Source organism: Engraulis encrasicolus, chromosome 1, assembly GCF_034702125.1.
Source record: "Engraulis encrasicolus isolate BLACKSEA-1 chromosome 1, IST_EnEncr_1.0, whole genome shotgun sequence".
Lineage (NCBI taxonomy): Eukaryota > Metazoa > Chordata > Actinopteri > Clupeiformes > Engraulidae > Engraulis > Engraulis encrasicolus.
In genome coordinates this window covers 44,149,761-44,162,220 of record NC_085857.1, presented here as the reverse complement: position 1 = coordinate 44,162,220, position 12,460 = coordinate 44,149,761, and the positions used below count along the sequence as shown (strand labels likewise).

The following is a 12,460-nucleotide window of genomic DNA, read 5'->3' as shown; positions in this document are numbered from 1 at the left end:
AAAGAGGCAAAGAGAAATTTGCATGAACCAAAAAAACATCAAGAAAGGCACATTCACCATTGGTAACATTGATGCTGTTGTTGTTAATTGTTCTTCACATGTGAAACTTCAGTTATGATGGAAGAGGGTATTGACCCTGAATAATAAACCCACATTACAATAGTAGCAACACTACAATAGTAGCAACATGTAGATCTGATTTGAAATTGGTGCCATGCACATACAGTTAACTGATTTATCGTTTTCACTTGGGTCATCCAACTTGCTTGACCTTTGTCTCTTAGGTCCCTTTTGGTCTTTACACCACCTTATTGTGACACATTAGCAATATTTATGATTAGAAAAGTCAAGAGCTAGATGAAAAGTGTGTTAATATTAAAGGTTTATTCATTTTCACACTTTTTTTTTTTTTCGTGAAAAACGGTTTGAAAATAGCACCCCCCATCAATATTTTGTAACCTTTGACCTGTATTATGACCTTGAACCATTGTACTTGCATAGTTCAAAGACCTAAGATCATTAAATTGACCATTATGAACATAATCTATGTGTTGCACTGGGTCAGCAATCGAATGCCACAATTTTTTCCCTTAAAAATCGATATTTTGTAACCTTTGACCTTTATTATTACCATGACATTGTACTTGCATATTTCAAAGTACAACTGTAATATGATATGCCACATGTAAGATCATAAAATTGCTAATATGGGAAATAATTAGTGCATTGTACTGGAACAGTAGTTGAAAAACACGTATATTCCCCTTCGATATTTTGTAACCTTTGACCTCTATTATGACCTTGACATTGTACTTATATAGCTCAAAGTTCTACTGTGATACAGCATCACACATTTTAGACTATTAAATGGGAAATCATGAGCATACTCATGTGTAGTTTTGGGATAACTGTGGATAAGGCAGTCATGGGTGAGTGAGGGCAGTCATGGGTGAGCGGTTAGGGCGTCAGACTTGCATCCCAGAGGTTGCCGGTTCGACTCCCGACCCGCCAGGTTGGTGGGGGGAGTAATCAACCAGTGCTCTCCCCCATCCTCCTCCATGACTGAGGTACCCTGAGCATGGTACTGTCCCACTGCACTGCTCCCCATGGGGCGCCACTGAGGGCTGCCCCCTTGCACGGGTGAGGCATAAATGCAATTTCGTTGTGTGCAGTGTGCTGTGTCATAATGACAATGGGAGTTGGAGTTTCCCAATGGGCTTTCACAGTTATAAACTGGCGAAAAACGCATGTTTTGGGGTGGGATAAGCAATTTCTTGGGTGGGGGGGTTGGAAGGTTTAAAAAAAAAAAAAAAAAATACACAGCAGTGCTTCAAACATGTGGTAGCATCAGAAAATCAGGGCTATTGTGGTAGGCCTATTTGGTAATTACATCCCCCCCCCCCCTAGTTTAATGTGGCGAAAAAAAGAGTTGAAAACTCTAAAATCCTTTTCACATCCATCGATACCACAGTAAACCCAAAAATCCGGGCTGCGACTATGACTTGCATTGATATGGCTTAATAAAACTAAGACTAAGCGAGCGCAACAAAGACAAAACAAATCCAACACCTCCAAGCCGCCATGATGCCAGTCAACTTTCGCTCGCATTTCATTCATTCATCAATATGATTGATCCTGACTGCACTGAAGCTGGCTGGTGACCTGCATGTGGTGGATCACTGGGGTGGATAGTCATTTGTATTTATTATTTTAAAAGGAAACATATTCAGTTTCATTTCACTTAATTTATTTTAATATGATCAATATGTTGTTGTGAAAAACTTGTAATATGTTTTAAAAGGTCATAATACATTATATTTTATTCCCATCCTCGGTTTACGTCATCCAACGTTCCGACGTCAATTGCGTCAGTGCAAGTGAGAGTTCAAGGTTGAGTTTCAAACCACGAGAGTACCCTCATGTACTCTACGCAGTAGTATTGGAAGACGAAGAAGACAGGCGAAGAAGCGGCTCAATCAAGGTAAGGGAGCGTAACGTATATATATATACATATATAATTGTTATTTTCTCGCTAACATCAACGTTTTATTAAGGGGTTTCCTGTGACTGTTTCTCAAGTCGACTGGACTGGTCACTTGCTTAGCACGCTAGCTGGCGTTTGCTCGTGGCCAACTTCCAGTTTTGAAAAAGGGATTATGTGGTGGGTGAAACCCAACCCAAACACGTTCGCGTTATTAACCAGAAGTGTGTACGTACTTCATATGATGGTATATGTTATTTTTATTGGATGCATGTACTTTTTATCGCTGTGGTATATTTTGGCCAACACTGAAACAGCATGTTTTTTTCTAGCTGACTAATGGGGCACTGCTAGCAGAGTTAGTAGCCTTGTCGTTTGTGCGGCCATTTTAGCATTGGAAACACCCGCGGGCATCTGTTTCCGATTTGAACAACCAAATGCGTGATGTTCCGAGAATACACACGGTTATCTTTATTAGATGCATGTACTTTTTATCGCTTTCATGTATTGTCGTTATAGTTTAACACTCAAACGGAACGTTTTTGGTTATGGCTAACACTCAAACCGCATGTGGCACTGCTAGCAGAGTTGCTAGTCCTGTCTAGAGCCGTCTATATACGGCTCTGGTCCTGTCATTTGGCGGCCATTTTAGCGTTAGCAACGCCCGCGGGGATCTGCTTCCGATTTGAATAACCAACTTTATGCATGATATTCCGAGCATACACAAAAGGTTTTATTTGTGAGCAAATGTGTGTATGTTGCTGCTAAAATTAACAGTAGCTATGTCCGAGAATGGGGGCACGCTAGCCTGGTTATAATCGACTTTCAAAGGTGTTGCGTGAGGGCACGGCCTGGCTTGGGGCACACTGACTGGATTGTTCGACCGAAGTCAAACCAATTGGCTAGAGCTCTAGTCTGGAATTTTCCATCACGACTCGCTCGCTGTCTGCACGACTACAGAAGAGTGTGTGCATGGATATCCACGTTTTTCCCCGCTAATTAATTCTGGCTTTGTGTTTTTGTTTATAGCCTGCCGCCTAACCTGATGACAATGGATGGCTTTGATGAAGCCACTCGTTCGGTATTGGAAGGTAAAGATTTTTTTAGGTTAAAGGGACACTGCAGGAAATGTTCAAAAAAGGTATTGCTTTTTAACTTGACTCTACTTTACACACAGTGTTTTTATTTGTCGTCTACAGCTGCAAGTGTTGACGAATGCACCTTGAAAGCCCTTAGCCGAGAGGACTTGCAAGACCTTTTTCCTGGCCCTGAAAACTTTCTTAGAAGGAGAAGAATTTGGGATTTTATCAATGAAAATGTAAGTTACATCAGATCTATCTATACATCTATGTGCACTATGTACTTTATGAACATTAAATTGTATTAAGCATTAACCATATTTCTAATTGTCCCAATGCATTTTGTTTTCTTCCTGCATTATTCTAATAGTCTGGAAATATAGACCAAGATTCAAGTGCTTGCAGTGAATACAGGAGCATGCCCTCAACTACTTCTGCGTCACCATGCCAGCTTAAGACCTCCACTCCCACATCAGATGAGAAAAAGATGAAGATGCCAGACCCTCCAGAATATGTCGTTTACACGGACTCGGAGTTGGATTTGGTACGGGCTCAATATTTTGCACTCCTTCAGAGTGGGAAGGAAAGAGGCTTCAAGATGTCGAAGGAGCTGTGTTGCAGACTAATAAGAAACACCATAACAAGCATGGTTGCAATCCTTCGCGCAAGTCCGATGGGAAAAGAAGCAAGCTATCCCTCAAAGCTGGAAATGAAAGTCATGTCGCAGAAAATAATTGAGTACTACCCCATGTTGCGTGATACTGATCCAAATATGCCACATGTAAGTATTGTTTTATCTCGTTTTCTTAAAAATATGTCTATTTGCCTTCTAGCTCTTTTGTAATGTCTAAAATGCCTCCTGCTACAAGCTCTAACCCACCACCGTGTGTGTGTGTGTGTTGAATACGGTACTAGCTATCTACCTGGACTGTGCATTAGGACTCTGATCTGTGCCATACCACTGTCATATGAGGACTCATTCTTGCACTAAATTAACAGTAAATATTTCAGGTCACTGAAATCCTTGCTCCCTACCACAAATCTTATACCGTCAACTTTGTGGATGACTGTTTCTTTTCTTGAAATGTGTAGTATATAGCAGTACTTTTGTGCCAGGCAAATTAACTTTCTCTTCTCTACTAAACCAAAACAACCAACGAACTGGGGAAAAAAGATAGACTACTTAACTAGCATTCTTTCACCACAGCTGACGGTCTACACAAAAATGTTCAAGCGACTCCAGAATATGAGATCCCCATGCAGGAAGAGGCAGGGCCCCGTTCTTCTGAGAGGCCCAGCAAAGACTCTCTTCAGTGAAGACCAAGACATTGACACGGATTTGACAGACACGAGCGGATCGGCTGATACAGTCATTCTTGAGAGCAGTGAAGACCTCAGTGATGACAATTGCAGTGCAGGTATGCAAAAGTAACAATTACTATACAGTCATGAAACGAAACTAGAAGGTTTTTGTTTATCTTTTTAAATTTATATTCATTTTATTTTTTTGTACTTTGTTGAACCAAAGTTGCACTATGCCTGATTTTTGGTTGTATTCATTTTAATAATTGTGTTTGTGTGTGATTCCTTCTCCTCCTGCTGCTCCCCTCCCCCCCAATTATTTCTCGAAGTGTCCCCAGCACGAGATCCCCCGGTGCCAGAAAAGGCAAAGAGTGGCACCAAAGCATCCATTCCATCATCCAGGTCTTCCTCACCGGCACCCAGGACTGCAATTGCTTCACCAACCATGCCTGCGAAAGATGTTGCTGGTAAGCCCTCCTCAGCACTTTCCAGCATGTAATCCTTGTTCATAAGTTTTGCAAAACATAACTACGTGTCTGTGTGCGTGTGATCTGGCCTGACAAGCCAGACTAGAAGTGAATATTTAGTCCAGCCCCGATCAATGACGCATCGGAAGATTGTTGATGGCAACAACCAGTTTTTCAAACTGTCTATGCCTATTGGCCAACGCTTTGTCATAACTCCCTGAAAACCCCGCCCGAAAGATTCAAAACATATATATCCCCTGCGTTGTGATTGGTTTGCCAGATTCAGGGCGTTCGGACATTGTCTGAGGCTATACCCACTCGCAGGCAAAAAATAAGTTTTGGTCACTGGTGGGTGGTGCTAGTTTAAAGGGACACTGTGCATGAAATGGTCATAAAAGGTACTGCAACTATGCTGATCATGGAAACTGTGTTGCCTATTGTGAAATTTGATCTTTACATGAAAGTTTACTGAGTAATAAACACATATGTTCTAGTATGGTCCAAGCAGTCATTTTTGCTGCTAAAAATGGCTATTTTTGGAAATTCAAAATGGCGAACCATGGAGAAGATCCCCCTTTTCATGTATGAAAAGTGCATTTTTTCCAGTCATAATGAATGCTTAGAATTTGATGGTGGCGGTAAATATTCATGAAAAAGGAAACATTAGTGAATGGGCAGCATGAATTCTGGAAATAAACAACTAAAAATCTCAGTGTCCCTTTAAGAGATTATAATTTTTCTGTATTTTTCCCCTATTATTTCTCAAGCGTCCCCAGCACGAGATCCCCCTGTGCCAAAAAAGACAAAGAGTGGCACCAAAGCAGCAATTCCATCATCCAGGTCTTCCTCACCGGCACCCATGACTGTGATTGCTTCACCAACCATGCCTGCAAAAGATGTTGCTGGTAAGCCCTCCTCAGCACACTTCCCAGCCTGTAGTCCTTGTTCATAAGTTTTGCAAAACATTATTATTTGTATTTTAACATTTTAGTATTTGTATTTTAAATATTCACTGGTGTTACAATGTTAACATTAAAATGTATTTGTTTTTATTGTTGTTTAAGCGGGTCTCGACAGTCTGAAGATGCAGGCCAGACACTACAAAACCTTGAGCAACATGTACAACAAGCCCAATGCAAAACCCAATCAAAATGATGTGGCGCAAATTCTGGACCTCGAGTTCGAAGCCAGACGGGCCTTTATCGATTCAGATGTTACCAAGGAAGAAGACCGACCTGCAAAAATCCTTGATGCATATCCATGCTTTAAAGATGTTCGAAACGTATGTTTGGTTTTTTTCTTCTCATCTGAACCTCAATTGCTGTGTATGTTGTAAGCGTTTTGAACACAGTGTTTTATGATGTTTCAGGCCATGGATGAACTACGGCGCATAGTAGATGGTACTAACCGCAGATACATCGAGGACGTAAGAGGAAGATGGACAGAATTCTGCACGAAGGTGCAGTTCTATAGCGTGTGGAAGAAAGTCCTCAAACCCCCTTTTCCTTTGGATGTTCGCAGTGGTAAGTTGCTGTTCCATATTTATATGCAGTGAATGCCTAAGCCCTTTTTAAGAAAGGTTGCCCTCAGAATATAAAAACCTAAATATATTAGCCTCTGAAGCACATAAAAACATGCAATAAGTTGTATTTAAATGTTGAGACCCTCATCTTGCATTGGAATGTGTTCATTTAACTCTTAACATACCAAGACTTTTCATAAAATTGTCTCGAATCTCACGACCCTGAATGTTGTGAAGCGCCAGGGCCAATGTTGCACAATGCAATGTCCAGCATCAATGGGTTAATGTAGAGCCCTTTTCACATGTAATAATATTGTTACAGCATTCTGACCATTCTTTCTATTCTTTAGTGGATTTCACACTGGCCCTCTTCAATGCACTGCCACCCCTCTTCCCCTCATCCGTTTTGCCACCAAAGAAGCTCGCTTGCAGTGAGGCACTTATTCATATCTTGAAGGTAAGCAAATATTTCCCCAGATTTATGCGAATTCATTAATTCACAAAACTGCAACAAAAAATCTAAAACTTTTCATCAGCTTGTCTGTTATTAATCTATACTACATTTATTACATGATGTGTCTGTTACTCTGTCTGTTTTTGACACTGCTGAGCTGACCAGCTCTCCACTTCTAAGAGTCTTTTTCAATGTTCATATGTGCGATTCTCTCCCTTGCTCATGAGTTCCCTCCTTCGTCGTTCACACAACTGCAATCATGTTCTGCACTTCCCTACACAGTATGTTTGATATGACTGGTTCTCGGTATACCCCCATTTTTATTTCACATTTCCAGTAAGGAGAACGAGGAGACAAAAGGCTACTGTTTATTTTGAGAAGGTTGAACCCACATCATTGCTCTTGAGGCGTTCAGCTCTCCTTTTTGAAGGGGCTTTTCCATTGTTCAGTGGGCAAACCTGCATGTGCTGTTTCAGGCCAGGGCCACCAGATGGAAACTGGCCAGTGACGCAAAACATTGAGTTCCAAGCCATTTCAGGACAATAAAAAAGTTGTGTGGTGTTTAAGTTGTAGGAATCATACTTGATGCATTCCTCCCTCCCCTATTGTAAATAAATGTTTTTAGAATCTTTAAGTCTTAAAATCTGCAAGTTGCCAACGTTAAACATTTGTTTGTCTTCTCTCTGCACATTCTTTTTTTTTGTTGTTGCTCCAGTCAAACGAAGACCCTGCCCTCTACCTGCAGAAGCGTCCTCTCTGCTCCCCAGTTCTGCTGTTTGATGGCTCAACTACCATTGTGGCTGTGGGTAACGTACCTGTTACAACCCTCAAGCAGGAAGATTTTTCAGAGGGGATGTTGGTGTTGATGGCGTACTATTATACATTGCACCTCACATACCCCAAATGTGTGGCAACCCTGCTCTCTGTTATTCAAACGGAGGTCATTGGTGACGCCCTCCATGATAAGGATGCCACTAGTTCATACAAAAAAGCAATGGCCGAGTGGAACGCATTCATTGAGAAGTAAATCTGTCAGTTGTTGATTACTGATTGTTACTATTGCATTGTTTTGTGTGTTTCACAAGTTAATTGCTGTTTTTTGTAATTATTCAGTGGGTCTAAGGTGTTGGTCTTTGACCAATACCCCACCGCAAAGTGAAATTGAGGCAGTGGCTGAGTCACCGGGAAAACTCTCCTGCTCACTTTGAGTGGCTCAATTTTACCTCCGAGTGGGGTATCCCTTAATAACGCCTGTATTTCAGGATACAATGTTGGAAAAACGCTACCTCATAATGGCAGAATTTAATTTCCTTTTATTACTGGGGTTCCAGTACATCTAAGTTGTTTGTCTTAAACATGTACCCCAAACCTAAGCGAAATTGAGTCACTTGCTATAGTCCCTCGAGTTGTGCAAGTGAGCAGAAAAGTTTTTCAGGTAACCCAGCCACTGTCTTAATGTGACCCATCAAAGAGCAGAATAGAGAGCGCGCTTCTGAAGGTACAAGACCGGGTTAAAACAGTCTTTGTGTTGCCAACCCCCATCACAGCAAATATGCTCAGCAAAGCAATTGTCACCTATATTACCATCTTAAAGTAGTTGATGTACTCTAAGGTTACTATTTCAAGGCTCAATTTCACCTGGGAGTGTGGTATACCTATCCTGTATTTCAGCATACAGTGTTAAAATGCTGCTGCATAAGGGCTGAGAGAAATGTGAAGAGATTTATTCAAAGCCTGTATTTCAGGGTGCAATGCAAAGCAGCAAAATGATCTCAAACGTTTTTGCTGCCAAATTAAAGCTCGTTTTCACCTGGGAGTGGGGTATCCCTTAAGTTATACCCATCCTGTATTTCAGCATACAATGTTAAAATGCTGCTTCAGAAGGACTGAGAGAAATGTGAAGAGATGTATCAAAGCCTGTATTCAGGATGCAATTCAAAGCAGCAAAATGCTGCTTCGTAAGAGGTGGGAATTGTGAACCCCACCCCAAAGTGAAATTGAGACAGTGGCTGTTTCACCTGGAAAGCTCCTGCTCACTTATCCAAGTCTAGGGACTTTAGTGAGTGGCTCATTTTAAATGGGAGTGGGGTATCCCTTAAGATTTTTCAAATTCTGTATTTCAGGATGCAATAGTGGAAAATCGCTACTTCATAAGGGCTGAGAATTTAATTTCCTTATTTTACTGGCGTCGCAGTACATCTAAGGTATTTGTCTTAAACATATAGCCCAGTCCCAAACGAAATTGAGTCACTCGCCATAGTCCCTGGAGTGGCGCAAGTGAGCAGAAACGTTTTTCAGGCAACCCAACCACTGTCTGAATGTGACCCATCAAAGAGTAGCATAGAGAAGGTCTTTTGAAGGTACAAGACAGGATCTTAAACAGTCTTTGTGTTGCCAACCCCCATCACAGCAAATAAGATGTTAATATAGGTGACAATTGCTTTGCTGAGCATAAAGTAGTTGCTGTACTCTAAGGTTATGATTTCAACCGTCTGCACTGCCAAATTGAGGCTCAATTTCACCTGGGAGTGGGGTATCCCTTAAGTTTTACCTATCCTATATTTCAGCATACAATGTTAAAATGCTGCTTCATAAGGACTGTACTCAAAGGTTACGATCTCAAACGTTTTTGCTGCCAAATTGAGGCTCGATTTCACCTGGTAGTGGGGTATCCCTTTAGTTATACCCATCCTGTATTTCAGCATACAATGTTAAAATGCTGCTTCAGAAGGACTGAGAGAAATGTGAAGAGATGTATTCAAAGCCTGTATTCAGGATGCAATGCAAAGCAGCAAAATGGCTGGTTCACCTGGAAAGCTCCTGCTCACTTATCCAAGTCTAGGGACTTTGGTGAGTGGCTCATTTTAAATGGGAGTGGGGTATCCCTTAAGATTTTTCAAATTCTGTATTTCAGGTTGCAATAGTGGAAAATCGCTACTTCATAAGGGCTAAGAATTTAATTTCCTTATATTACTGGCGTCCCAGTACATGTCTTAAGCATATAGCCCAGTCCCAAACGAAATTGAGTCACTCGCCATAGTCCCTGAAGTGGCGCAAGTGAGCAGAAACGTTTTTCAGGCAACCCAGCTACTGTCTGAATGTGTCTGATCTGTCTATCCTGTATTTCAGCATACAATGTTAAAATGCTGTTTCATAAGAACTGAGAGAAATGTAAAGAGACTTTTTCAAAGCCTGTATATCAGAGTGCAATGTTGGAAAATGCCAACTGTGATTTTGTGTGAACAAAGAGGAAATAATAAATGTTAAATATGTTAACAAGTCATTCTGGTTGTGTTTTTTTGTATATTGTAAAAATGCTTTTAAGGTTTAGTTTTAGCATGAAGACCGCCTCGTTTCAAGATCATCATGGATCTTGGTTTAAGACAGAATTCAGTCTTTCTGGAATACTGTACTCTACATTTAGTGTTTCCTTTACTAATATTGAGCTTAATTTGCCAAAGGAAAAGAGTGTAAATGCTTGTATTCAGTACATCTCACTTATTTTGAGGTAGCGAAAAGTTGCTTTTCAAGATGTATAATCTTAAAACCAGTATTTTGATATGCTTGTTTTCAGTATGTTTCACTTACTTTGAGGTTGCAAACGGTTGCTTTTCAAGAAATTTAATCTAGTATTTAGTATATTTCACTTAATTTAGGGCTAGAAAAAGTTGAAACCCAAGTCATTTCGTCTCATAATGAGCATATTTGTCTTGTTTTAAGCCTTCCAAATGCCTCCATTAAATCTAGAAACAAGTCTTTCGGAAATCTTATTTTAAGAAATCTTACCAAGTGAAATTCACTTGCTGCATGGACAGATTATTTCACTTGTTTTGAGTACTTTTCCCCTTAATTGTAATGTTTTTCATCTTGTTTGAAGACCCCCTTAATTTGCAGTGTGGGAAAATAGAGAATATCCTCATTAGATCCAAATGACAGACGAGTACGAGCCCAGGTATTCATTAATTAGTTGTCTACTACTGTTAACTGTGTGTGTGTGTGTGTGTGTGTGTGCGCTGTTTGTGTGTGTGTGTGTGTGTGTGTGTGTGTGTGTGTGTGTGTGTGTGTGTGTGCACGTGCGTGTGTGTAAGCATAATAGCATAATATCTAATCGTCACAAACAGTTGGTCTATGTTTGAAGCCAGCTTTCCACCACTGCCATTTCCCAAAACTAATGCTTTGTACTCCTCTGCTTTTATTGCTTCATAGGTCTACTGTTATGACAAATGATTAGCAGTAGAACTTGAATAAAGAAGAAAGAAGAGAAAATAACAACAGTAGTTCCCATTTACATAGCCAGATTGTATTTGCTTGTTTCATTTGAAGACATACTGACACCATTTTAAAGCGCCAATATGTAGGATTAAAAGTTCAATGAAACACTGTCCCAAGTCAGCCTATGCTTATCAGTGTCAATGGTAAGTGAACGATGACTCTCGCAACCACCTTCACGGTCCACTATCAGATGATCCCAAATGTAACTTTTGACAGAGCGACGAGTGTCGTATAGGAAACATTTCTCATATGAAAAATTTGCTTTACATACCGCCAGATACATATTCACTTTTGTATCAACTGCTGCCATTCTGTGATGAAAAACATTCTCACAGCGAGCTTAGTTAAACCACATTTTTTTCATAACGGCGTAGATTTTGAGACTGGCATGCCACGGGCACTGCGCAAACTACGTAATCCTACATTGTGCCTCTTTAATGAGAATTGTATGAGAATTGTACACAAATATAAATACCGGTACATACTACATACTGTACAGTACATGCACGTGCACACATGCACACTCATTACGCACTCACAGAGGCACGGACATTTTCACATGCACCCATCTATGACGGTTTAAACACACACACACACACACACACACACACACACACACACACACACACACACACACACACACACACACACACACACACACACACACACACACACACACACACTACTTGGCTTAAGTGGGTTTTAATGCCGACTCAGGGGTTTCTACCGCACTACAGAAGAAATGACTCACTCAATTTAACTCTCTCTCTCTCTCTCTCTCTCTCTCTTGGAAGTGAAATCAGAGTGATATTAATGTCCAGATTCGAGTGTGGCACTTTCATTTCATTACAGAATTACAGAATATTCTTTTTAGAAAATTTGGCACAAAATATGGAACCATGCATCTCTCTCTCTCTCTCTCTCTCTCTCTCTCTCTCTCTCTCTCTCTCTCTCTCTCTCTCTCTCTCTCTCTCTCTCTCTCCTCAATGTCTTCTGCATTAATGTGTTCAACCATGACACTGTCATACAGAGACCCTCCACTTACTATAGCCTCTTTTTTCCATCAAACTCTGAAGCAAATTAAATGTTAAAACGTGTCATATTGTAGCAATATAAGATGTGTCTGCATCACTTTCCACCACCAGTTTAGCAGAATAGAACATACAGTTTGTGATTACAACGTAGGAAAGAGAGAATATCCTGCACAAGACTTAACAGGTGACACGCACGCACACACGCACATACTGTAATAGTATTTTAGCAAAGACATACATATTTTAGGGGCTGTTGTGCCTCTATTTGATAGGCCAGTGTGAAATGGTCCCAGGCGTACCAGGCAATGCCCTAATCGTTTGAACCATGGCCGGGGCATGGGGTCAATTT

General features: G+C 40.7%; 1 protein-coding gene across 2 annotated transcripts; it reads left to right on the top strand.

Annotated features, from left to right (window-relative positions):
• The first annotated feature begins 285 nt into the window (after window positions 1–285).
• LOC134452827 (uncharacterized) lies at window positions 286–10,224 on the top strand. 2 transcript variants are annotated; one of them, XM_063203450.1, is made up of 11 exons: window positions 286–1,981; window positions 3,011–3,072; window positions 3,181–3,299; window positions 3,431–3,841; window positions 4,235–4,478; window positions 4,692–4,829; window positions 5,597–5,734; window positions 5,894–6,111; window positions 6,199–6,352; window positions 6,702–6,808; window positions 7,521–10,224. In XM_063203450.1, the coding sequence occupies exons 2-11, from the start codon at window positions 3,027–3,029 to the stop codon at window positions 7,830–7,832; spliced, it is 1,887 nt and encodes a 628-aa protein (XP_063059520.1). In that variant the 5' UTR covers window positions 286–1,981; window positions 3,011–3,026; the 3' UTR covers window positions 7,833–10,224. The 2 variants fall into 2 exon arrangements, with proteins under 2 accessions (XP_063059520.1, XP_063059529.1); XM_063203459.1 differs by having other exon boundaries at window positions 288–1,981; window positions 4,268–4,478; window positions 7,521–10,221.
• The last annotated feature ends 2,236 nt before the right edge of the window (window positions 10,225–12,460 follow it).

Bases quoted from the DNA above. Each gene is read 5' to 3' on its own strand.
- LOC134452827 (XM_063203450.1), top strand. From the start codon at position 3,027: ATGACAATGGATGGCTTTGATGAAGCCACTCGTTCGGTATTGGAAG. The intron at 3,842-4,234 runs GTAAGTATTGTT...TGGGGAAAAAAG, and splicing joins CTGATCCAAATATGCCACAT to ATAGACTACTTAACTAGCAT. The intron at 5,735-5,893 runs GTAAGCCCTCCT...TTGTTGTTTAAG, and splicing joins GCCTGCAAAAGATGTTGCTG to CGGGTCTCGACAGTCTGAAG.